The following is a 27279-nucleotide window of genomic DNA, read 5'->3' on the forward strand; positions in this document are numbered from 1 at the left end:
ACGTAATGAGCAGTATTTGGAGTCCTAGTACTCCGAGAGTTACGGTAGACAGATTGTGACGTAGGGACACACCTTCATTCATGTACCCGGTGTACATTAGGAAGGTCGTCTGCGGCACTGGCGAAGAATTTGCTTACCTGCTGTAGTAGCCGCATTGCCCGTTCTTTACACCCGGATCTTTCCTCTTGTCTGCTGCCTCACACAGAAGCACCGACAGCAGACTGTGCGTCAAAAGTGGAGGTTTGCCTCTGTCTTTCTCATAGGGGAGAGAAGATCCTTAAAAGAACATAACCTCCTGCAAGCGAAATAATTGCGTACCAGGTATCCGTTTACATCAGTCTCTGTTTTTGGGGGGCTACTGAATGGAGGGCAGTTATTATTAACATTCCTGTTAATATTCATAGGAATTATATAAAAAGATTTGTAGGCAGTGTATTTAAGTGTTTTGTGTTTCAATATGTAATTGTCAGTATGACATTTGTGCTAAAGCCCGATAGTTATTCATCACCTGATTAATAGGAAATTGTTTATTGCTGTTGCTATGACTGCACTGACTGCAGATGGCTAGATGTAACAGGACCCTTCTCTTTGATGGATTGTTGCCTGAAAGTCTGTCGATTTTAAGTGTGCAGTGGAGACTTATTTGGTATGTCTATGAGATGCTCAGAGTACTCATTGTAATACAAAAAGATCATGTCAGTCAAGTCACGTTTTTTTCTTCCAGTGTCAAAGCTGTTTTTGGAACTATTTGCAGTGTTTTGCTTTCACAAAAAAAAGAAATTGTTTTAATTATACTGCACTGTAAACCCCCTGTAATGAATATTAATGTCCATCACATTTTATCTGGCTGTGATTTAAACTTTTCATATGATGGTTAGGATCTATTGATGCATTAACAGTTTTTTTTCCTCATCTTCCTTTTAACCACATTACACAGTTTAAGACAATGACCTGAAACTGAAAGTCTAGGGGTCTTGTTGTACATTAGTTTTCTATTTTAACGCCAAGAATTGTGTTCAAGCTACATAGTTGGCTCAGCATCAGTGTACATAATATTATAACTCGCACTAACTTGGTTATATTTTATTAACGCAGCTTAATTCTAGCGTTTTTTATGACCATAATTAATTCTATAACCCTTTTTGTGGATGCTGCAGAAGCCTGTGCCCAGCTGTCACTGTTTGTCTTGAGTCATGAAGGCCCAGCAGAGTTAGAACTGTGCCTCTGGATGTCAGGCTTTCTGGTGGTCGGACAGCGCACTTGTGTAGCACCATGGCCACCACTCCACAAAGAGAGGCCGCGGTATCGCACTCCTCTGACACCCGGAAAATGGAGTTAAGAACCAATGACAAAAAGTGCTGTAAGTACATCCGATTTCTTCCCCGTCAGGGATGGGGAACACTTACACCTTTGAGGAGAGCCTTTTGGAAAGTCAGCTGTGTGAAACCATGGTAGGAAGTAATGGAAAAATGTGGGAAATCTGAGAAATTGTAATCAAAGTGTAAAGAGGGGAAGTGATGGTGTACATTTACCAAAGTAAATGCATGGTGTGAGCACGAGAAAGCTGCAAAAATAAGGTGCAGATTTAAGGGTGATCTCTGATTATGGAGACAAACCCAAAGGAGAATGCTGTATGTTCTGGCAGCTTCAGGTTTTGTTCCTCACTGATCATGGCTCCATTTTTGATGAGTTACCAGTTACTTTTAATATAAATCCACAATTGGCTCCGACCTGTCCAGGGGCATGTTTGTGCTGCTGTGGTGGTTATCATGCCCCTGACAGACATACTGTAGATAGCTGACACATTAAACTCAATCAGAATTGAGTATTTGGGACTCTTAACTGATACTTGGGAGTGTTGTAATCATTGTCTTTATAGAAGTGGAGTTTGGGCTTGCATTGCATTCTTTAAATTCTTTTCAGCACTCACTTTTTTTTATAAAGTTCCTAAAGCAATTCAATCAAACTGTCCCTGGAATTTAAGCAAAGATAAGCAGAAGGTAGGTTTGCGCGGTCAAACAACTTGTACAGACTACGGTTTTCCACTCAGGGTTTTTTTTGAAGGAAGATAGGAATCCTTCACAATTTAAAACTAAAGATCTGAGCATTGTTCAGTAGAGATTATGTTTTGTTGATTATTTACCCTTTTGTTTAAGTGAGTTTTACTTTAACCAGCTGTTTGCAATATCAGTTTTTTTTTGTGGTTTACAGTTAGGTCCAGAATCTGTGTACCGCACTAGGCTAATCTGATTGCAAAACTTGTACTCAAAGAGCGGCTCAAAGCAGTTCTTTGCTACCTCAAGCTCTTTTTAATATTTATTGTCCACCTGTTTCCTGTGACCTCCAGTAATTAGACTGTCCGCTTTGTTATGCTTTACAGTAAATTTGTGTAAATGAACCTGTGTGTTTTTGGATGTGAATTCTGGCCCTTATTTAACCACATGCAAGCAGTTTATCTTGTATCCGTCTTTGGGAGATACACAAGTTGTTTAAGAGACAAAAAGGGGCAAGGTGTGCTTGTAGCCAGTGTTGGCATAATTTTCTGAAAACATTGATTGCTTTTTTTTCTTGTTTTTCATGTAGTTGAGAATTGCTCATTTTACAAATCTGAAATTGTAGGCAAATAAGTTTCACGTAGCGGACAGAGTCGGCAAAGAACAAATTAGGGAAAGAGCGTGGACACAGACGGAAGCCTATAAATATATACAGTACAGTTTGCCTCTTTTGAAACAGCTGTCAGTTGATCATCCCTTACGATATTTACAACCGTGACTGACAAGAAGAGCACAAGGTCGCATGACTGCACTCTTGGCCCTGTTGACCTCCCCTGGGTGGCCAGCGTACTGCGAAGGTGACCGCGAGGCTGTCCGCTGAGCTGTCACAGAAGTGACGCTGGCACTGTTTGTGGACAGACGGTGTGTTTTTGAGGAGCCAACATATTGTGACCAAAACAAAAGACAAGAGTGGTGGAGAGTGAACAGGGGATATTTTCTGCATGGTCGCGGACATTTAATTATCCGTGTTGACTTACGTAAACTCTTTTATACGCTTTCGTGTTTTTCCGATCAAAGAAAAATGTTTCCAGATGAATGCCAAAATGTTGCACTACCCAAGTGTTAAAGTACTAGAAAGATGGAAATTTAACTGTATAAATTAAACTTCTAATTGTTTAAAAAGGTCAATTGTTGATGTGCCACACATATGAAGAAGTGTTTTATATCCTCTTTATCCACTTTCCTGCAACTTACTATGCTGTATAAGAAGTTGTTGGAATGACTATTTCAAGAGCATCACTGAAGCTGTTCTGACACCTCAGGATTATTCCTTGTAATGGTGTTACAAGCTCTGGTGTGTTTTACAGAAGTTCATAATGACTACCTCAAAGTGCAGCCTTTCCCCTGACACGTTCTGCGTCTGTTTAACCTATGCGGTCGTGCTCAGTGTGCCTCAGTGGAGCTGGCCGTGCCTGACACAGCGCTGAGTCAGAGCCGTGTGCGGTTTCCAGGATGGAAACTGGCAGGGAGCTGCGGCTGGCTCATGGGGAACTCGTGAACTGCTCCCGAGCCAGAGCTGGCGTTGGAAAGAGTGTCATTCAAGGACAGAGGTGACAGAGAGGTTAGCTGCCTCTGGCCTGTGCTGTCCTGTCTGCGTCTTAGTACGTGTAACAATATTACTCTACTCTGTTTACTCTAGCACTTTCCGGTTAGAAACTTCCTTGTCATTTCCGTACTCTCATAGAAGTATATTGAAGAAGAAGATATGCTACATTATTTAACTCCATGAAATCAAGCAAAGAGCATGAAACAAACAGAACCTGGGCTTGGTTTATATACTTTCATGAAAGCGGAATAATTGGTTTTCCTGCTTTTTGAGGTGGTAATGGTGCTCAGTGTCCTGATAATGTCCCAGTTAGATGCGTACATTGGAAAGGATCGTGTTAAGAGGATTTTTTTTATTCTTGAACTCCTCCTCGTACAATACCGGAGTTTTGTGGTGCTGTAATACACCATGGGTTTGTAGCTCTCTGGAACAGAGAAGCATGGTTCTGGACCTGAAAATTAAGTGTCTGTAGGTGTTCTTCTTTGTCCTTTTCATCTTGGCTCTGAGCTATCAAATGCTTCAGTTATATTCTTAATTCCTTAATTAATTATAATTAATTTGATTTTTTATTAATTATTTCTTAATTTATACAGTTTATCAAGTCTTTCCTGGATTGGAAGAGGCTGTAGTATCTTCCAGGATCAGTACTACACTTTACTGGACCACATTTGTTCTATGGAAATATAAATTAGGTATATTAGTGATCTCAAGAACTATTCTTGAAAACGATCAACTTGTCTAGCACCCCTTACTTTAATAAAATAGTAGTTTTATTTGAACTCTGATTAGATTCGTCACTCTTTATGTTGGCAAGTGCCTTAATGTTAGGCAGCTGATCTTGTTCTGAGCTTCAACACTACCTGCTTTTAAATGGCAGCTGTAGCTGTATGTTGGTCTGGGGTGTGGTATGAAATGTGGATGCAAACAGTGTTGAGATTGTTTTAGGCTGACATGAATGCAACTCGTGAGGTTTGAATCTGGGATCACAAACAGACAGCCCAGGAGAAGTAACTGAAATAATGGACATACACGTTTAAGTTTTTAAAATAAACTCTGATTCTTGCTGATAAAGGTAAGAGGCTGAGGATAGAAGTCCTTTCTGCTCTTCATGATGGTTTGTAATCTGTTCCTGCAGGAGTAATATCAGTGAGGACCTGTGGGAAAAGCTTTACTCTGTTTTCATATTAAAGCAGCGTTTGGGGAGATACTGCCATTACATTGTTGTGCAGCTGTTGAACTGGCAATTGTGTGGATAAGCTGTGTAAATGGTGCACATATTTACTGCGCTAATGACTCATTTTACAGTTTAGGTGACACGTCTGTGGTGTGTCAGCTATTTATATCTCTACGATTGCTGTTTTTGCGTAGTTGCAAACTGTTCTGCACTGCAAACTGGTTCAGGTGGCAGTTCATTCCCCTTGCACTTGGCCACCTCAGTCCACAAGATGATTTTGAACCCATAATTTTGTCTTGTGTTGTATACATCTAACTGAGCAGGGAACAGATGTTTCTACCCTGCATGGTGTCAGGGCACTCTAAAGGTTACCTCACAAGCGCAGCTCAGTTGGGGAATGAAATGGACTCCACTTCTGGCGATTTCACCCATCTGTCTCTGTCCAGCATGGGCCTCCTACATGACCAACTCGCCCATGGTGATTGTGATGATTGGCCTGCCAGCGCGGGGGAAGACCTACATGTCCAAGAAGCTAACACGTTACCTCAACTGGATCGGCGTGCCCACCAAGGGTGAGTGGATATCTGAAACCAATAGACGATTTCACCATGTCCCTCCGTTGCGGTATGGAATTCACTGGTTATCAACAAGAAACCACTTAACAAAAGCAAGAGTACGTAGCTGTCTGGACATCATTCTTCTTTCATTCATGAGCTGAGTACACACTACCATTGCTGTCTTCCCACTGCAGTGTTTAACCTGGGAGTGTATCGGAGAGAGGCTGTCAAGGCCTACAAGTCTTATGATTTCTTCAGACACGACAACCGGGAGGCCATGAAAATTAGAAAGTAGGTGAAAGATCTTTTCACTTTCCTTCAAGTGTGCCGTGTTACAGCGTATATATATATAACTGTCCAAGAAATAGCATTTAAAAACATAGTCCTGCCACTCAAGGTCAGTGTTGTTTATCTTCCGGTGATGCAGGATTCAAGACTGCAGTTCTGCGAGGTGCAGATTCACTCATGCTGTTCTGGATTCCTCAGCAGAACACTGACCTATAAAAAAACTGCTCCTGTCACTACAGGGGTGCTAGTATAAGGTTACTGGCTCAATAATTCAGATGACCTTCTCACTCTGTGCCTTGACTATATTTCTTCTATCCATTTTCCTTCATGTCCATGACATAATATTGATTTTAATTTTAGGGAAAATGTGTACAATTCATTTTTTTGAGTGAAGTCATCCAATGCATATTATTGCAAAGCATTGGATTTGTACTGTACAAAACGAATTGTTAGTTTTTTCACAGGGTTAGAGTGTGAACTAGACGTTCAACAGAAACATTATTATATGTTCTTGCTTATACAGAAAAAACTATTCCTTCTCTTCAAAGAAAAACAATCTTGGTTATGTCACAGTATGTAAGCAAAGTGATAAGTGATTTTATATAGAATGCTGAAGGTGGTAGGGGTGCTATATTTTAACTACTGTTATAATATAATGACTGGAGATGTCAGGTGGTATTGACTATCGTATAATTCGTTTGCACTCAAGTAAAGGAGTCAAACTGGCTGGTAAAACATTTCACCCATGATGGCCAAAGTACTTTTGTTCAAAAATCAAAGATCATTTCACTATCTGATTTTATTTCACTATCTATTTACCCTGATACTTCATGTCTGCTACCCTTACACCTTAAGAGGTGAATTGCACAAAGTTGTGACAAATGCTTGATGGTAAAATTACCTTTTAAAATAATTATTTTCAGACAGCTAGTTGTGTAAAGAGTGACTGCATTGCAGGAAAAGGTTTGACTCTAATAACGGTCACTGGTTGCATCAAATAACAGCTTTTCCTTCTTCATCACAGGCAGTGTGCCTTGGTAGCTCTTCAGGATGTTAAGTCATATTTAAATGAGGAAGGAGGACAGATTGCGGTAAGACATCAAATGCACAGTTAAGCTCAGATCCATTCATCTGTGGGCACCAGGGATCCAGTACTGTAGGACCGAGAGAATACATCCCACACCACAAAGCCTTAAGCACAGGATTAGAGAATTTAGGAAGAGTGTCATTCTGTCCATGGCTTTTACATGCTTTAGAGAAGCATTGAGTGCTACCCCCAAAGTGTAAAAGTGACCATAAATACACAACACTGTGCTCTTTATTTACCTGATGTGAAATATAAAGGAAATTTCATTTCTTTTAGGTGTTTGATGCCACAAACACAACCAGGGAAAGAAGAGATCTCATCCTCGGTTTTGTGAAACAAAACTCGTACAAGGTAAACTCTGAGGCGGGAGATTCCAGTCTTGTCTTGCACAGAAATCCTTCATGATGTGCACATCTGGTGCTGCAGGCTGTGGTTCTGCAAGACTAGGGCAGCTGTAACCAGGGAACAGTTCAAACATAAAATTCCAACTATTTTTGTTTTCCCAGTTTTTTTTTACTTAAGGTACTTTCCTTTTTTCACATTATGTTTTTGCCCTTTTCCTTTATTTTACTGCAGCCTCTGCTTTCAACATGCTATATTTGGAACTTGCACATACGAAGTCTCTAACAACTGTCTAGCACTTGTACAGTAAAGAGCTGTACTGGATCAGTTAGTAATCTCTAATCCTGTTGGAAGTAATGTACTGTAACTAATGCAGAGTGGGCTTTTTTCCTTTCAGGTGTTTTTTGTAGAGTCAGTCTGTGATGATCCAGATGTCATTGCTGCTAACATTTTGGTAGGTTCTCTACAAAGCAATTGTCGTTATACAAAAACTGAGATCAATTGCTTCCCCACTCTAAATCAGAGCAAACTTGATCATTTGCTGGTTTTTAAATTATTCACCAGCTGGTGAATAAAATTTTATTTTATAGCTGGTGAATAAAATAGTCTGTATATGTGTTATATATGTTTTATTCTGCATGTGTGATTTTCCTTGTTCTTAACACAGCCTTTTTGTATCGCTTTCTGTTACATTTTGACAACATGTCTACCATGGATGCAATGTATTCTGTGTAATGTGAGCTCCTGTGTTTTGATACCCAATTAGGAGTGGACACCAACCTGGTTTCATCAAATTGAATTTTGTTCTGAAGTTGTTCCTCTTATTCAAATTGTTCTCTTATTCTTTTTCATCAACAGGAGGTGAAAGTGTCCAGTCCAGACTACCCAGAAAGACACAGAGAGTGCGTAATGGATGACTTCCTGAAGAGAATTGAGTGCTATGAAGTTACATACCAGCCTTTGGATCCAGATGAATATGACAAGTAAGTTAATACAGATGGGAAGGCTGTTTTTAATGAGTTATTCTTGCTTTATTATCCTTTGTTATACAGTAAATAATTCATTTTCCTGCCATTGCACTCTGTTATATTTGTACCTTATTCTGGTAGGCAGAGAAGGTATCGTATATTAACACGACGCTTGTGTTTACAGTATATATGATACTTTCTAGAGAACCTGCTGTCTTCTGTTTTTATTTAAACTACCCTTAATCATTCTCTCTCATTTAACATGTCATTTAATAATTATTTTATCATTTATGTTTTCATTTCTTCATGTCAGTAGGAAATTGTGTGTAAAATGTGTTACTGACACATCAGCAAACAGAAATGTTTAGTCTGTCCTTTTAATGGATTAGAATTATCTCTGTACTCCTTTCTAAACAAATTTGTGCCTTGTTATTAGAGTACAAACAGAAGAATGACACTGTTTCAAATACTCCCACTATATCTATACATTTGGTTTGTTTCTACTCAGACATTCAAACAGTAATCCTAAGAACAGTTCTAAGGCTCAACATGCAACACAATACAACCCAGCATTTGTGCTAATTTCAAACCTTATTCTTCTGTTTAAGAGCCTAAACTATTTAAATGCAATCCTATCCTAGAATTACAGGTTTCATACGCCTCAGTAGTTAAGAGCACTATAGGAATTAAAACCAGACTACATCTTCAGCTCTGTACAACCAGGGGAACTGGAAGGTCTTGATTAGTTGCACAGTGCACTGATTCATACAAATATTTGCCACTAGAGGGAGACATAGTACAAGCGTTCCTGCACTCTCAGTAAGCTCACCGACCACACCAAGGTTTCCAAAAATAGTTCACTAGGATTCAGTTGCCTCCTGGTTTTTGTTCCATCGGATATTAATTAAACGCCTAATTTAACAATTTAGTAATGATTGTTTACGTAGTTTTCTGCTCTGAAACGATCGCGCATTTTGAGTGTGCCTCAAAATTAAAAAGCGTCGAATATTCCATTGTGTGAGGAACTCGAAACAACGATTCAACTGTACAAAATTTTGGTTGTGTTTTAATGCTTCAGTTTAGCTTCGTTACAGCCATAAATCACCGGGGAGGGGAAGCTTGAAGATTAGAAATCCAAATACACCTTTCTTGTTCCTCAGAGTTGAAATCTACCATTTTTCCCTCTGCCCCGTCGTGCATTTTCTTACTTTAATTTTCGTTGCTAATTACTGGTTGGTGTCTGTGTATTTATTATCAGAGACCTGTCCTTCATTAAAGTGATAAATGTCGGACGCCGCTTCTTAGTAAACAGAGTGCAGGACTACATCCAGAGCAAAATCGTCTACTACCTCATGAACATCCACGTGCACCAGCGCACCATCTACCTGTGCCGGCACGGGGAGACGGACCACAACATGCAGGGCCGCATCGGGGGCGACTCCGAGCTGTCGGCCGGGGGCAGGCAGGTGAGACCGCTGGAGAGGCAGCGGCACTACCAGGCAAACGGGACCGTGAGGATTAATCTCCACCGTGAAATTTCACAGCAGCCCAGTAAGCTGCGCACATCTGTTTTAACGGGTTCGAGTCGAACCGTGCAGAAGAATGGAAAATGTGATTAAAATACCCTTCTACAAGTGCCCTGTACTGTTAACATTTGCTACAGCGTAGCTGAGGTCTGTTTACTTCAATTGAATCGGTCATCTTTAAGCCATAAATATAATGTAATAGCAAGTGAAATGGATTTTCATGTTTCAAATGAAGTAAATAGCTCATCTGAATAAAGCATTTTGTTACATTGGTAAATAAGGTGGTGCAGTGTTGTTCGGAGCGTTAATGATTTAAGATAAGATTAAGATAACTTTATTGCCCATTTACAATTCCTATTACCCATTACCAATTCCTAATGCAAAAAAATTACATTTTTTTGCATTAGGAATTGGTCTTTTCGCACACAGACAGGGAGAGAGCCTGGGGTCAGAGCGCAGGGTCAGCCATTGTACAGCGCCCCTGGAGCAGTTGGGGTTAAGGGTCTTCCAGCCACAGTACCACCGCTCCGCCCATCTATGAATTATACAATTATCTAAATAATTAAATTTCCAGTGTTTCAATGTCACTGTTCTATGCAGTTTCCTTCCTGAGCATTCGACTCTGTCATGCCTTGTCTTTTCCTGTAGGTTTTGCTCCAGAAACTCGGGTGCTGAAGCTCGGCTCCTCTGTTTTATGTGCTAACCGTTTCCTCTTTCTCAGTTTGCCAAAGCGCTGCGGGAGTTCATCGAGGAGCAGAAGCTGTCGGACCTGAAAGTGTGGACCAGCCAGCTGCGAAGAACTATCCAGACCGCGGAGGAGCTGGGTGTGCCGTACGAGCAGTGGAAGATCCTCAACGAGATTGACGCAGTGAGTGAGCAGCTTGGACATGCTCAGGGATCTAAACAAGGAATTCGCATTATCTGATTTAGATAACCCTGCAAGCATCATTGATTAGACGCATGGTGTTTGCCAGTATATACCCGTACTCCGAAAGACGGCGCTTTTAGAAAGGAGCATTATGAAGCAAAAGTAATAAGAGGGAATGTGTCAATCCCAGCAGTACCACCACAAGTCACAAGAGGGTGCCAATGGCTAAAATGGAGGAAGTCTTGGAATTAATTTGGTAGCATAAGGGAAACTTTAATTTAACTCCAATGTAAAATTAATTCTATGCCATTGATGTTCGCTCACAATATATTTAGATTTTTAAAGAATGGTTAATATTGTTTTCTAGCCTATACTATATGTTAGGCTTGAGTGAGCTTTTAGCTCTAACACTTTGACCTGGAGTAATCATTTGGTTTCCGGTCTGGCTTGAGAGGAGGGGCAGTGTTAATCAGAGGGAAGCTGGGAGAGAATTCCTGCTTCTCCCACAATTCTCTGTCCAGTCACAACAGTAACACCCCGGACCGCTCGTCCGTTAACCCCCTCTCAGAGATCGAATTGAGGACGAGTAACGTACAGCTCGCTGCCATACACCGGTGCTCTCAAGTCGTAGATTCATAGGTGTCAAAGATAAAAGACTTCTGCTTTCACAAGGAAAGATTTTGTAGTAAATGAAGGAAGCTGCAAATAGTTTTGAAGACCTTGGAAGCCCCAGGGAGCTTGGTCCTAGTCTGTTGGAAGACGTGAGCGTGACTAAAAAAACATCTGGAATTCATCTGTATGACTTGGAATCTTTGTGATTTTAAGAAACAACAAAGCAGCTAAGCAAATGTTTTTTAAAATGTTTCTTTATCCTGAAGAGCAGCATAGGCAAATGTTTCGTCTTTTTAGGGGGGTGGAAGGGAGTAATTTGATATCCATGCTTATCATTAAATGGGGATTTTTTTTGACATGTCAGTCACTTGGCATTAAACAACACACTGCTGTTATGTGGGAGATTGGAAGGGACCTTGTGTGTGTCTCCTACTCAGGGGGTGTGTGAAGAGATGACCTACAAGATGATCCAGGACACGTACCCAGAGGAATTTGCCCTCAGGGACCAGGACAAGTACCACTATCGCTACCCTGGAGGAGAGGTATGGCAAAGAATTGGATACCTTTATGTAACAATACTTCTCCAGCATAATCTCCATGACCCTGGGAGGTGTAGTGCCTAAAATAAAAAGCCTTTTATTTATTAAATCAACCTTTAATAGGTGTTTATCCAAATCTTGTGTTCTTTCAGTTTAAACGAGTCCTTTGCAGAAGTAACCAAAGAAGAGCCAGATGCCCCATTTACTTGAATCGCTTCATCTATAAAAGCAAAACATGAATACAACTGTAATTAGGAAATTATGGTTATGCATTTTGCATGTTATGCATTATTGTTACAGCTTTTAAATTTAAAGGTTAAAAATGCAAAAGTCAGAGATGAAGTGACAGTAGGCAGTTGGAAGGCGGTGACCCACTCTAGAAAGTAAAAATGTTGTTTGAGGGACCTCCACAGAGGGCTTCGTCTTTGGGGGAAAACTGTCCACTATTGCATACATAAAAATAGCTCCTAGATTGGCTTAATATTAGCAGAATACATTTCTACTGAGCCAAGCAGATTTTGCTGACATTCTGCCCCACACATATCCAGTTTGCTATTACTCATTACGAACAATAAGCATGATGTGTGGGTGTAACACAGCTCAGTGTCTCAGTCCAGAATTCTCCTGCTGCAGGGGTGTAGGATGGGGGGAGAGAGACCTAGAGAGCTAGAAGACCCAGTCCTTTAGTGTAGGAGAGTTTGCCACTGTTGAGGGTGTAGTGCAGTGTGGCTCTGCTGATTGAATCCCAGCAGTGGAAGAGCTGAGCTGCACCCCTATAGTATGTTAGCCAGGATTAGGGGCGAGGTAATTTTACACCTGACGTAGTTGACTGAAAAGGCCCCCTGGGCTTACACAAGATGTGCAGCGCATAGGTGAGTTTCCTCTTTCCACAGTCGTACCAGGACCTGGTCCAGCGCCTAGAGCCGGTCATCATGGAACTGGAGCGACAGGGAAACGTGATGGTCATCTGCCACCAGGCTGTCATGCGCTGCCTGCTGGCCTACTTCCTGGACAAGAGTGCTGGTACTGTACATCCCCGCAGCAGAAGTCTGCTGACGGTCACTTTCAGTCTAGCCTCAGGCCCTACGAAAACAATGTCATTTTGTAGCCCCATTACAAATGGTGAGATGGGTGGAAGAGTGAGTGAATAGCTAAGGCAGGTCTTTATCTCTCCTGCTATTGACTGAGATGAATGTTCCTATCGCTTTAGAGAAACGGCACTTTAAAGGGGGAACTGCTCTCTCAATTTCTCAGACCGGTTATTAAAGCTCTTCATCACAAATTCATCACAATTTTTACAGATTTTCAAATCTGGTGCAAAATCGTGAACCTTGTGAAAGTACTGTATGGTTTGCCGTGTTGTCGCCGGCAGATGAGAAACGGGCGAGAGTGAGAGTTCTTGCGGATTGGGATGTAAATGCTGCTCTTCCTGCTCATTGGTCACTGTAAACAAACAAGAAACATGGTCTCACAACACCGTTAATCATTTTTTATGGTTTTGAACTCACGTACAGTTGCAAGAAAAAGTTTGTGATCCCTTTGGAATTACCTGGATTTCTGCATTACTCATAAAAATGTGGTCTGATCTTCAACAAGTCACAATAATAGACAAACACCATCTTCTTAAACTAATAACACACAAACAATTGTACTTCTTCTTGTCAATATTGAACACATCACAGACTTTTTCTTCCAACTGTATATGTTTTAAACGATGCCTCACTGTCTAGCATTTGGCTGTTCAAAACATAGTGGACACGCACAGAACAGAGAATCGGATCAGCAGAAAATAAGACCATTTCCTTTTCTAAAGGATATTCAGTTGGCACTAATGTTGGTCCCAGGTTCACCGTCATGTACGATCAAATAATTACGACAAACAAGCAGACATTTCACCCCATAAAATGCAAACAAGTGATCTGTATGCTGAGTTAACAAGTAAATGGTATTTGTCGGAAAAACCATCCTGAAGTTGATATGTTGAATTCAATTCAATTGCACTTATTCAAAACGGCTGTTCAGGCGACAGCACAGGCTATGGCACAGCAAGTACTGCAATAATATAAGTCCTGCTGGAAGTTTTCTTTTCGATGTTTAGATTTTGATTTACTGTAAAATAACCACAAATGTAAATGATAGAGCACTTTTGTAAAACTTGGAAATGAATATGAGGGTATATTAGTTGGTTGGCAGGTTGCTATTTTTTTTGCAATACTTTATCTACAGTAAGTATCTAAAAACATGTCGTCATGTAAGTGTCAGTTTCATGAAAACATTTAAAATTAATATGGTAGCAAAATTCACTTAGTCTAAAGCACTTTTATGCCCCGACTAGCTCAGTTGGTAGAGCATAAGACTCATAATCTCAGGGTAGTGGGTTCGTGTCCCATGTCGGGCACAAGGTTCTCTAATAACCCAGACTGGGCAGCAGCAGTATGGGGCCCTGTTGGCGGCGGAGGATCACATTTCTGTGACAACGGGAACAGCACTCGCACTGTCCGCACGAAAGAAAGGCCTGGCAATCTACTTCCGTATCTTGCCATGAAAACTCTATGGATAGTGACGGGGGAACTATCCATGAGTTGATACATGACTCGACGGCATTCATCCCATCCCCATCCCAAAGCACTTTTACAATGTAATAGGGCTACTTTTGTGTCATCAGAAGTTTTGTCGCCTCGTTCTGAATCACAGACAAATGACAGCATTGTGGTGCTACGCAAAAATTGAAACTTCATGTCAACTTGGATGTACAGTAAATTGGAGGTTTACACTTTACCGTACACATGGTAGTTTCATTGAGGTTTAAAATGCACTAATCATTGCTGATTAACTATAACCCTGTAATGTAAAAACAGCCTTACAGTTATAAGTGCTTTAGACCAAGTGGACTTTGCTACTGTATTATTTTAAAATTATTTTAAAATATTTTAACTAAAGTGACACATAGAAGGTAACAGTTCCCTTTTAAGGTCAGCTAGTATTTTCTTTTTTTTAACAAAAGTGGAGCTACTGAGTTGGGCAACAAAACATAATTACTATTATTATTGCTAGTTTAATTGGCTGACCCTTTTCTTCAAAATGACTTAACATTTTCAACCATTTATATAGCTGGGTCTAAATGATTCGACAAACCCTGCTTTGTTATATTCATTCTCTTGGTCTCTGTGCATGTTCTCCATATAGCTTTTTGTTTTCCTTGAAATGGGGTTATATACAGTATTTTAGTCCTGTCATTTACTGTAGCTATTGTTATAGCTTGTGAGCAAAAGGACTTAACAGGCTGTTGTCCATCAGCAGAGTGTGGGCTGGTCCTTGGTTTTCCTTACTTCTTGTAATCTTCAATTTACAGCCCACGTGGTGACTCAGAAATTCCACTTTTACAGGTTGTCATTGAACGAGAAACTCCTCCCAGACCCAGAACTCAGTGGTCACACAGACTGTTTCCATATGCACACCATAAATAAGATAATCCTCTTATGAAAGTGGTTGAGCTATAAATTACATATTACAATTATGCACACGCAGTGATTTGTTTCCCTGGCCAAACAAAAAAAACAAACAATAAAATAATTTAACTATTAGTACTGTAGATGGAAAAAGGGAACAGTGCTCTCATCTTGCAGGAACTAGCAAAGCAATCCTGGTATCGAGATAACATCAGTTACTACAGTGTTTTTATGTGCCATAGTGTCTATTGATGGCCAGTCTTTTTATTAACACTTTGTCAAACGGTTTTCAGATGACCTGCCTTACCTCAGGTGTCCTCTTCACACCGTTCTCAAATTGTCACCTGTTGCCTATGGTAAGATGTCCCAGCTGGACTCCGTGTGAACCATCGTGCCCTCTTGTCCTAGAAGAACGGACATGCTTTCGCATTACTGTGCCCTTCTGACAGTTTATCACCCTCTTTTGCCAACGTGCTCTTAGATCAGGCTGCCCGTTTTCTCTGGTTCACCATCCCTTTCTAATGAATGAGCTTGCTTGCTATCATGGTCTGCTAGCTTGCCCTTCTTACTTCCTGTATTGTCCCAGATGGGAAATGTGCTTTGCAGGCAAGTAACAGCCAAAACACAATACACAAAATTGTCACAACATGAATCCATTAACAAATAAAAGGTAGATATGCATTAGATGAGAAAAAAAAAACCAAGTGGGCAGCTTTAAGTAATCCTCTTAAGAGGAGTTTAGAATTATCAAGAAGCTGGGAGCTGGGTTGTCAGTGTGTGAGCTGCAGTACATGCATGAGAATCATGCCTATTGGGGGGCGGGGGAACAAAAGTAAAATAAAACAGTTGTCCAAATTAAACCGGTTAATATCTGTGGAAATAAAGGTTAATTTCTTAGTTCTATTGCAGAAAACTTGGCTCTGTTGTGCTATTGTACAATAGACAGTAGTTCCATCTTCTTTTCTTTGCTAGCTTATCATGCTTTTCTGTTGATTTGTCGTTCTATTCTGGATGAACTAAAGTACTGTGATAAGAGCATAAGGTTATGAGCAAGACCAGACTACTTGAGCCACAGTGTTAAAGCCTCACCCAGCTGGCTCTGCTGTAGGCTGCCTCTCCTCAGCTGGTGGCTTGCCACACTGCTCTGCGCAGAGAAGTAAGGATTCTCTTTCAGTTGTGTGGTGAAAATGTGTTTTTTCATAAGTACTGTTTTTTGTTGTTGTCGTCTCAGGCTGTAAAGTTGAAATGTTTTACTTGAATGTGGAAGCCGTGAACACTCACCGTGAGAAGCCTCTGGTAAGTCCAGATTCTTGAACATCTTTGTTGATATATTATTTATCCACTAAGCAAATGGTGTCTGGCCCTGGGCATTTAAATCTGAATTTGACACCTCTGTAATATCCAGGAGTTATGATTGTGGTGACCTACAGCTGGGATTGGTGATTTTCCTTAACGATGTGTCCAAAAGCACTGCAAGGCTACATCAAAACATGACATTCCAGGCGAAATGGGCATCATAAAAAGATAACATCCAAAGTAAAGGCTTAGATTAAAAAAACAAAAAACCTAACTGCCAAATGATGATAAAACTTTACATTCTAACTATAAAAAGAGATGCACAGATGCAGTGCCTGAACTACAGATTTTTACAGCCATAAAACTACAACATTAGTGATTTAAATCAAATACTGAAAACCATTTTAGTGTCTAAAAACAAAACACTCTACTTGGGCCTCTGCTCATCCGCTAAGAAATTTAAAAGCACAGTAATCAAACAAATAAGCATTAGAACTGTATCAAATACTAGAACTTTGTACAGGACCAAAGTACTTTCTTGGTAACTAGAATAGGTTTATTTTTTTCCTGTCCATAATTACTGTAAATACACAGGCCTCTTTACCACAGAAATAGGTTTTATTTCCTGAATTTCGTATAAAATATTACAGAATCTTGCACAGTGACAGTTGGACTTTTATTCATGAAATACTTGTATTACCATTTTTGTTTTTTTGTTATATCCACTTGATTTACAATCTCTAACATGTTGGCAAGTGGCACGTTAGGGCTTGGGGTGGCACAGTGGTTCAATGGTTAGCGTTTCCAGCCTCACAATGCTGGAGCTCTGGGTTGCATGCAAGGCCCAAAGACATCTCTTCACTTACCTGTGGTGATCATACTGTGGGAGAACCAGTTCCTTATATACAGAGCACATTAATTAGCAAAATCAATCAGTTGGTCTGGAAAACTCAACAAATGCAAACATTTTATGAGGAGGCAATAAGGAGGTAACTAACATTTGAATATTAATCATTGTATCAACCAGCACTCTGTAACTCATTATGCACTATGTCTTATATGTTTTTTTGGTTATTAGTCTTTGTATATTTTTTCAATGTTTCTTTTGATTTGTACAACAGGAGCCGTCTTTTCATTTTCAGGAAAAAAAGCAAATGACAGTTACGATGGTAAAGAGTGCCAGATTTGTGTATGCTCCCTAGTTTTTCTGTGTAGGAGCAGAAACGTACCTTTGAAAAGTTTACAAGAGTGTCCCACGGTTATAGCACTGCTAAATCTTTATAAAAGTCGGTCATTACTTTACCAAACCCCTGCTTTGGAAAAGAACCATAGAAAATAAATGGTCTAACCTTGGTTTAATTTTTTGGGGTTGGCCTTCGGTTCATTTGTTCATTGTTTGTAGACATTTTCTATTCAAATACTGTACTTTATCATTAATTTGTAGCAGCTAGTACTGAATTCAAGTTTAAATAGTGCCTTTTAATTTACAGGTACAGGTTGTGTTTTTAAGTACACAACCTAAAATTCCATGTCTTGATGTTGTGACATTGCATACCTGTCTTTACAGCTTGCTTTCTGTATTCCTCAGAGACCTGACTAAAGCAGGCACCCACTTTCATTTCACAATGATACCAGGTTTCTGTGAAGGGAACGCTGACTTGTTTTTGTAGTGATTTATTATTTCCATGTCCTTTGAATGCTTTTTTTTCTTCTCTAACATACCTTAATATACAGTATATTATAGTGAATAGAATAAATGAAAAGTGATCATTGTTTTAACAGTTTTTCTTCTCTGGGTAATTGAGGAACATGTAAAACTCTTCTTTAAACGGCAATCAAAATCAGTGGACATCTCAATTGCTTTGCTGTGCAATTTGACACTGCATTTTTTGATCAGGGGACTGGCCCATTTGAATGACAGCATTCTTCCTTTCAGAAGGCTTTATGACTGGGTTTTCATTTAAAGTGGAAATGCCCAGTTTAACCAATCCAGCCATTCTGTTTGTACAACTACATCCGTCTCTCCATTTCCTTTAGTGTAGCTGTTAGCACGAGTTCAGATCTGCTCAGTGTGTCACCTGACACACGAGAGAGTCTGCAGCCTGGCTGTTCAACTCAGTCATATTGGGGAAACATCCCAGATCTCTCCTGGGGTTATAGCAGAAGCTGGAATGGTTTAAACTGCTCTGCGCTGACAATCTCATTGCTATCCCTGCTGTTCCATTGGCACTGCCAGGCTTGTAGTAGCTGGAAGGTACAGGAAAAGCCGTATCCTGTTCCGCCAAGAACACTCGGTGTTCAAGAGCAGTGTACCTGGGTCCCCGTGCAGTGCTGTTGTGCCTGTTTTGTGTGCCTTTTAATGCTCCTGGTTTCTCCCCATCTCCAATCAGGACAAAATCCAGAAGAATCCTGCTCCCGTCCTGCTTCGACGGAATAGCTATACCCCCCTGGCCAGTCCCGACCAGGTCAAGCGCCCTCGTCTCTACAGTGCCGGCAACAGGCCCTGGCTACCCCTCGCCCCCTCCCCGAAGGCCTTGCAATTCCACGAGGCGCCAGAGGGGGCAGTGCTGGAGCAAAGCCAAGTTAGTGTCAGCACTGTGTTCAATGGCAATCACCTTGATTAAGCCTCGATAATCGCCCCTAAGCCCCTGCATTCTCTACCTTCCAGTGCCCATCAAATTGAAGCAATCCTCCATCAGCTTCTGCAAAAAAAACTGTCTTTGCGTTTTGTGTGTGGATTTGTACCATTGCCTGTTTTTACAGCAATGTGTTCTGCTCTCCTGACTCCCCCCCCCCCCAGTCATGTGACCCCTTCTTGCTTTTCTTGCTGTCCTTTTGGTTAATTAGCTCTTACGCTCTGCTGCAATACACTGAGTTGTTCCCTGACTATACTTCACTAGCCTGAACGACTCAGGAGCCTGTTTGGAATGAGTTAGAGCAGGCCATTCTTCCCGTTTTTTAAGCATATTTAGACATTTTAAGTTGAATATTTTTATGCCCATAATGTTAGTGGTCTTATAAAACAGTGGTTTCTAAATGCTAGGACATGATAGTACTGCAATGTTTGCAAAAACAATCTGGAGGGAAAATGTCAAAATGTAAATGGAGAAATCTGTTAAAGTACAGTAATACATGTGGACTGAACTGTTTCATGAATCTTAGTCTTAGCCTTGGGTTTCAGTTGAAAAGCTCTTTCCCAAATATACTGATAATAATAATGTGGAGCTAGATGAGATCATAATCTGTGAAGGGGGAAAAAAAAGCAAATGTTCTACATGTTCACAGAACGTATCACAACTGATACAGCTCTTTTGATCCCAAAGGATCCCAACTTGTTTTACATACACTGTAGGAAGGGATCCACTCTATCCACTACTGAAGTGCAGCACCTAGTATGTATCAGAATTTGAATAACTAAAGAGCCTGATATTGCAGAGGGTTTAGGTCTTTTACTATTTTATCATATTCTACAACTTCTCTTTCTCTGTCACCCTGTGTGTGCTTGGCTCTGCTGATGAAAGTTCATCTTTCTTCTCCATCTCTCTTTGTCTTTCTCTCCCTTTTCTCCGTTTCTCCCTCTCTCTCCACAGCCCCGTGCAGGAAGCGCCTGCATGTGAGTATCTTTCCAGCTCCCTCTGGCTTACGCTGCTAAGCAACCAGATGCAATTGAAACATTTCAGTGTCATGGAAGGTTTATTCCTGGGCAGTCAAAAAAACTTGGTTTTAGTAAGGAGAATTTTTCAGTCCACATTTCCTAACAGAGGAACACATTAGTTATTAATTTGTTTCTCTTCACACCTGTGCCCTATTATGATGGCTATATCTTGCCAGAATCTTATATATAGTGTTTTTATTTCCCGTTAAAATCAAAGACTCCTTTCACTGTCACGTGTACCAATAATCATACCAGTACTTTTAAGTCCAGTACGAATTATTGATTTTGCACTATTTGTGCAGTAAGAATTTAAATTGTGCATCCATTTGTACAGCTTTACAATTTACTGTATACCCTCTACTCAGTGGGAATAATTAGTGTAAATATAGCACGTCTTCTATAGTACTTAAAATTCCTTACGTTCAAATAAGAGTCGACACAATACAATGTGAGTTATGTATAGTATATCAAGTGATTTGTTTTACAAAATCATAGGTATGTTAATTAACATTCCATAGCAGTTTAACAAAGCGGTTTTCCAAAATGATTTGAAAGCTAGTTGACATGTAACCATATAAATCTGTGTATGCACAGAGCCCAACAAATAACTGGAAACAAGTTACATACTTATCTTCTCCCAATACACCATCTCCGAGAACATTTAGGAGTAATGGTTAACTAGGCCTGATCATCCTCTTAAGCATGGATTGGTAAATGAAAGGTTTTCCTTGCCGCAGACAATGGAAGGAAGCTGTGTTTGTGTTTTTGTCTTGAAGGCCTCGCTCCAGTATGACAGCTCCAGAGATGCTGGTGACTGTGTCGGGCTCTGAATAGGGAGATGCTCTCTTGTCGCCCTGGAATCTCCTGCTTTTCTGCCTAGCTTCATCTCACTCCTCCTCTCTGTGCTGGTGTAGAAGGACATGACACAATGCGTCTCGTCCCTGTAGAGACCGACACCACATTCTCCTCAGAAATGCTTACAGACAAATTGGTAGCCAAGTTTGACCCTGCCGTTACTTCAAAGTGCAATGGGCATGCTGTCAAATGTTGCTTGTTTGTTCTTTATTCTTATTTTTGTCGACCGTAGACCTTTTAAAAAGTGATGATGGAAAATTCATGCAAATGTACTATTAAGGAAGGAAGCACAGAATGTGTGTTTTTTTTTATTTTGTATCTGTAGCTTCATGAAGTGATTTTAGATTTGTCAGGTGTTTCCTGTCAGTGGTTCCTCTTTTATCCAGTTACAGTATATCCCTGGTTAACTGACTAATCTTGTTTGTTCTTGAAGAAGAATATGACAGTTAAAATAGACCATAATTTGGTTTGGGATTGGGCTTTAATACAATCAAAGTGAAAAAAGGCCTATTGTTCTATAAATATTATTCAAGCAACAATTTAAACTAAACTATTCACCCAAAAATTCAATTTTAGAGTAAGTGATTGAAGACTCTAAAGCTACAAATTCTCTAGTTTTTATTCTATTTTATATTGTTTTTGATTATAAACATAAGGCTTAAACTTGTTGCTTTCTTAGACAAACTATGAAGCAGTGTTGCACAAAATGGATTTATGACCATTTGCATGAGTTTGTGACAATTCGCTATTCTTTAGTAATCTAGAAAAGAGTAATCTATGCCTTATCAATTTGAATGTTGGTACTGTATGTTCATACAAACTGCTTTTAAAAGATTTTGTTAAATGTGAAGTTTTGATAATTAGGCCAAAATCAACCTTTACTTACTGTATAAAGTTTCAATAAGGAACATATCTTGACTTAATGTATTAAACCTTAAGACAAAAGTATTATTTCCACTGGTTTTGTGCTGCTCCATTTCTTGGAATTTGTGGGTTGTGTTTAGTTTTAAATTAATGTTATTTTAAGTCACTCGAATGTTACCATTGACACTGTCTGTGAATGAATGTACGGTAATACGGGCAAATGTGTTCTGCACACAACACATGCTCATGTGCTGGCAGGGAAAAAAACCCTGACAATTTCATGCAGATTGTCCTGCAAAGGGGGATGTGCAATCAGATTTCATATATTTATATGATTTATTCAGAGAAAATTAAGGTTTTATTGCTTGACTGTTCTCAGTGGTATCTCACTTTTCTGTAGCATGCACTGCTGTGTCCTGTGAAACAGTTGGGTACCAGTGTGGTCACTCTGTAGGGTGAGCACCATCTTGACCAGCCAATGGCCTCCATTCAAGCTCTTTTGTTAAACAATGTAGTCTTCATAAACTGCTTAAATCTTACGGAGGAGTGCTAAAATACAACAAATGCATACATGAGTGTTGGATACAATAGCAACAAGGATTTTAAATACTTCTTAACATATTAACAAGACCATGATTATATTTTTAACACTCGATTTTGGCTTCAGAACCACTCTCCTAAAACTTCAGTGGATCCCTTGCTCATCAGCAACAGGGTGCTTGAGTAGTACTGTTTGAGAATCGGGTGTCGCAGGATTTCCCCTCTGTCTGGAAAGCAGCTGGGAATGAGGAGTACTTTAAATAGTGATGGGCTCAAGGTGTTGTTTCCAAATGTTATGTTAGTTATCAATATTTTTAAATCCTGCCACAGACTGGTGGTTATAGAATTGTATTATTTTTCTCTTTTGATTTTAAATGACTGATTAAACACTGGACCCATAATGTGAACGATGCCAGGAGTCCCATACATTATGATTTGTTTTTTATGCTACTTCTTCATATCTTTTTTGGGGGGGAGGTTTAGCCTCAAACGAACCACTAGACAGAGTTTGTACTTCACAAATTTAGATATTTTAAGTGAAATATCCAAATATCCTTGAAACTGTGGAATGCATGAATACAATTGTTGGTAAGTCTATTCTGGCATTTAGAGTACTTGCTAAAATGCTCTGAATACTGCTGTTTATTAGATATTTATCCTAAGGTTTTTATTGCTATTTTGACATTTAATCTCTCTTGTCAAATGCTAGGAAAACGCACATTAAGGGTCCTATTTTTGTGATTCCAAACGGTGCTTGAACACAAATTTTACAAAATGAAATCATTTGTTATTCTAAAGCTGATGTGTCTAAGTATCTGTGCCTTCGAAGCAGATGAAAAGATCCTCCTAACGGTCGCATCTAGAAGGATGCTTGTATAGATGATATTCCACTTGTATGCCTTTTTAGTATATCATCCTGGGGACAGCATTTGATGTATTTTTTCCATGATGTGCCACTTGCTGAAATAAAAAAAGTGAAATTTTTCACTTTGCAAGCAGTTGTGTTCCCATAGCATTAAACTTCCAGGAAGCTTTTTTTCTGCTTCCCAGGATGAAAAGGAGTTATTTCTGTTGCCATATAGTTGCACATAATCAGTAATGTTGTTAGCAGATTGTGCAGTGTATCTTTTACTGAAGATTGCACGTGTTTGTACGGTTCAGACTTCTTTTTGCAAATTCACATTAAACAAATTACACACTGTACATGTTGTGAAAACTACAGAAAGGGCAAGGAAATACATTTTGTTCTTGATGACCTATGGTAAACCAAACAATCAAGGGAGTGCCCTGATGAATATGCAGCCATGCTAGGACAATTTAGATGTGTTAAGGGAGGAATCACCTGGTTCAGCATCTAACATTCTAACGGCCAGTCTTGACCTCCTAGTTTGCTCTGGTTCTGATTGTTCTCTATGTTCAGCAATGGGATCATTTCAGATGTTGCCTTGTAGTACGTTCACATTATTGCTACAATGTGCTCTGATGTAACACATAATCCAATAAAGAGTTAAATGTTAAGTGTGTAGCCATTTATTCTAGCTCTGTTTTGATCTTCCTTCATCCACCTTGAAATATGGAATCTACCATGCCTTACCATTTTAGTGCTGTTTGGATTCTTGTTTGTGTTTACAATCCCGAATTTACCACCCTTTAATTCCAGGACAAGTGAACAGTTCTTCAGAACAGAAGTGACCTGCTCCGTCACTCCACCACTTCTTACCATAACAGCACAAGCTATGTCCTTGGTTATAGAAATGTGCAGGGCCTGCTGTGCATCTAGATTTTTTTTCTTCCCTTTTCGATTCTTTAAATGGGAATCTGGTTACACAGTGCATGTTCAGACAATCTGGCCTCTTGGCCATGGATCTGACTTTTAGTGTGTTATTGTCTAGTTTTTTTTGCTGATGTGCATAAGTTGTTCTGTAATTTTGTTTGGTGGATTCAGGCTGGACCTATACTAATGTGAGGCAGTCCTTAAGCAACATTCATTGTAGTTTGTTTAAAAAGATCTAGATTTCTAAGCTGGTCTCTTTTGTAATGGGATTTTTATCTTCAAAGTTATATTTTGGTGTGCTGTTGTATTTCTTTGTATAATTTGTGATTGCTTCCTCTAAGAGCCATTGGTGCATGTCCCAGCTCCATTGTAACTTGAAAAGCAACATGTCTATGTGAAATATTTTAGAAAATGGATTGCTTTGTTATGAATGTGTTAATGAACTGGAAATTCTATATTTGTTTCCATACAGTATTTCCACAACCCCTTTAAAGTAGTACTGTCAGATTTAAATACATTTCCACCTGTTTTCCACTTATCTCTAGTTTACATTCTGCTGTTGTTACTCAAGGAGTCCACTTGGTTGACTTTATCAGTGTTATTGAGGATTTTGCATATTTCAGTCTAGTCCCCTCATAGTTTGCTTTTTTTGGTCTTGAACAAGATTTGGTTCCTTTAGCTTAAGGATGCAGCTGGGTGCTCTTTTCTAAACACATTCCAGAGCACAGTATATTGATAAGCAACAAGGTGACCAAAGTTATGCCTAGTGTTCCAAATGACGACTTACTTCATGCATAACATAACATCCCTTGACTTAAATGCTATACTTTTAACTGTATAACCTAGCATATATATTGTAATGCATACGGCCTCCATTGCTTGTGAGAGCTGGCTTACCAGAGCAGTGACGTCACCACCCTTCCCTGTGAATAGCAGGGACTGCAGCCGCTGGGCTCATGAGAGATTTCCCTTTGGCTCAAGAGGCTGGGTCCCTGTTGAGTGATGCCGGAGGCCCGGGTTTGAGTCCCCGATGGTGGGGGGCCGACCTGATGTGGCAGTGGCGAGGGCGCCCACGTGAACCCCGAAGCGTTACAATATATATATGTATAACCTTTTGATTGCCTTTTTATTGCATGCACACACTCTCTACAGGTTATAAATATGAGCATAAACATCTAAGAGTTTTTCTCAAGTCTCTTCAAGCTCAGAGTTTTCCCATTTTGTACCACAGTACAGTGTCTTATTAATCCTTCTATTTTGGTGTTGTGTACAAATCTAACTACTAAATTAATTCTACCAATCTCTAATCATTGAAACCATTTAAACCAATCTCAAAATTATTGGAATAAAATAAGAACAACAGTGGTCCAAGTACACATCTCAGAAGTACTCCACTAATTGCAACACCCTACTGTGAGCAGTCACCCTTTGTCTGTATTCTTTCTTATTTCAATCTATAAACCAATTCTCAATCCAAAATGCTTGTTTTTTCCAAATGCCTGCTGTCCGTGTTTTGAGCATGAATCATTTATCAACAGCCTTCTGAAAATCCAAATACACCATATTGCTCTGTGTGTGTCCATCACTCTTGTAATGTGTTCAAAGAGCTCTCGCAACTTTGTAAGCAAAGTTGAAAGTTTGAAGTAACTGAATGGGTCGTGTGGTGGGTCAGATGAAAGATTATCAGTACCTGCCAGGTCGGGTAATTGTGCGGCTATACCGATGTGTGTTGTGTACAGAAAATAATAAAAAAGGTTTCAATATGTGTTGTACTGCATATGAAATAATACTTCTTTTCTAGCTTGACATTTCGCATTTGTCTATTTCAGAACACAAACGTCACCCGGACTCGAGAAGAAGCACTACAGACTGTGCCCGAGTTCACAAAGATGATGGAAGAGAGATAAATGGTTTCCTAGACTGGCACATCTCGGGCATATTTCTTCAGTACAAGTGTGTGCAAGGGCATGGTGCAGAGGAGCAGGTGGTGGCAGGCTCTATAAAAGACAAGTGTCATATGTGTAATGTCCCAAAGACACGTTAACAAGCAAGCAGGAACTTTATTCTTATGTGGAAAGAAGGGATGACTTTGATTAAGGTTTATGGTCTTAATGAACTGCAGTTTAGTTACATTCCTGTGGAAAAAATATCTTTGAATGTGAATGCCATTACTGGAAAATCCTGTGATTATTTCAAACCAACCAAAATTTTGGAAAATATCCCTAATAGTGGTGGCTAACAGTGGTTTATTTGACCTACAGAACTACACTTTCACAATTCCCTAGTCTTCTCTGGACATGTAAAATCTGTCATCTGTCCACTTTGAGTAGCTTCTTGTAGCCTGCATCACACTTCCTGTTGTATTTTTTAACCATCAGCAGCTTAGTAAGATTGTCTGAAATAATTTATCCAGGTCTGCTGTTGCCTTCAGCAGATCACCAGTGTTGTCTTTTCCATAGCACTGCACGCTGGGGGAAAGGCCGGGTCTGCTGCTATTTTATAGTACTCGGGGAAACATGTGACATATAACATTCTTGCCTGCTTTTTCTAGCCTGGACAGCATGAGTAGCTCCTGTGAAACATTCAATTCTCTTAATACTTTGGTACAAGAGCACAAGCTTCCGTTCTTCACACACTGAATGACAGTGCAGGAAACAGAACAGTACATTTCCTCTCAGGCATGACATATTGTAACTATGCCAACTGAATCTGTGACGTGATATCATATTATAAATATGATGAGCCATATATTGAAAGAACAATATTTTCCATACAGTACATATCCGCTTTACACAAATCTGTAGCTCTGGTGTAATTCTGTTTATGAAGCACTTACGTAAAATAGTTGTCATGAGTGGATCTGTCATCTTTTCTTATTAAAAGATTTTTTAAAAGATGTTAATAGAATTGTGTCTTTTGTGTCATTTGAAAGAATTCAACTTTCAGAAGGCTTTTCAGCATTATTGTAGATGAAAATATATCCGCATCACAACAGCAAATGTGCACACTTCTATGTACTGTAGATCATTTTTCATGAAGTTCGGCACTTTTAAATTTGAAATAGGTTTTGTGTTTAGGCTTGTTGATTCAGGTCAATGAATATATTAAAACTTTTTTAAATATAATTTTAGTGGTAAATTAACTCAGTCAAGTAGTCAAAACATCCTTGAACAAAAAATGAAGACATAACTATATTGGAGGCGCCATCTCAGAACTCATTATTTAATTTTTCAGATATTATGACCTTTCTTTGTGTTTGTTACATTTGAATTTGAAGGCTTTGTT

At 39.6% G+C, this 27279-nt stretch overlaps 1 protein-coding gene across 3 annotated transcripts; it reads left to right on the plus strand.

Annotated features, from left to right (window-relative positions):
* pfkfb2b (6-phosphofructo-2-kinase/fructose-2,6-biphosphatase 2b) lies at positions 1-26901 on the plus strand. 3 transcript variants are annotated; one of them, XM_088921619.1, is made up of 17 exons: positions 1-321; positions 1158-1360; positions 5221-5346; positions 5526-5622; positions 6644-6710; positions 6983-7057; positions 7446-7502; positions 7907-8031; positions 9275-9482; positions 10264-10410; positions 11460-11564; positions 12455-12584; positions 15304-15366; positions 16242-16306; positions 18697-18888; positions 19897-19919; positions 20738-21386. In XM_088921619.1, the coding sequence occupies exons 2-17, from the start codon at positions 1273-1275 to the stop codon at positions 20793-20795; spliced, it is 1626 nt and encodes a 541-aa protein (XP_088777745.1). In that variant the 5' UTR covers positions 1-321; positions 1158-1272; the 3' UTR covers positions 20796-21386. The 3 variants fall into 3 exon arrangements, with proteins under 3 accessions (XP_088777745.1, XP_088777743.1, XP_088777744.1); XM_088921617.1 differs by lacking the exon at positions 19897-19919 and having other exon boundaries at positions 20738-23738; XM_088921618.1 differs by lacking the exons at positions 18697-18888; positions 19897-19919; positions 20738-21386 and adding an exon at positions 25824-26901.
* The last annotated feature ends 378 nt before the right edge of the window (positions 26902-27279 follow it).

Source organism: Atractosteus spatula, chromosome 7, assembly GCF_055471065.1.
Source record: "Atractosteus spatula isolate fAtrSpa1 chromosome 7, fAtrSpa1.hap1, whole genome shotgun sequence".
NCBI lineage: Eukaryota > Metazoa > Chordata > Actinopteri > Semionotiformes > Lepisosteidae > Atractosteus > Atractosteus spatula.

Coding starts and splice junctions, on each gene's coding strand:
- pfkfb2b (XM_088921619.1), top strand. CDS start 1,273: ATGGCCACCACTCCACAAAGAGAGGCCGCGGTATCGCACTCCTCTGAC. Junction 1,361..5,220: donor AACCAATGACAAAAAGTGCT/GTAAGTACATCC, acceptor GTCTCTGTCCAG/CATGGGCCTCCTACATGACC. Junction 16,307..18,696: donor CTCACCGTGAGAAGCCTCTG/GTAAGTCCAGAT, acceptor ATCTCCAATCAG/GACAAAATCCAGAAGAATCC.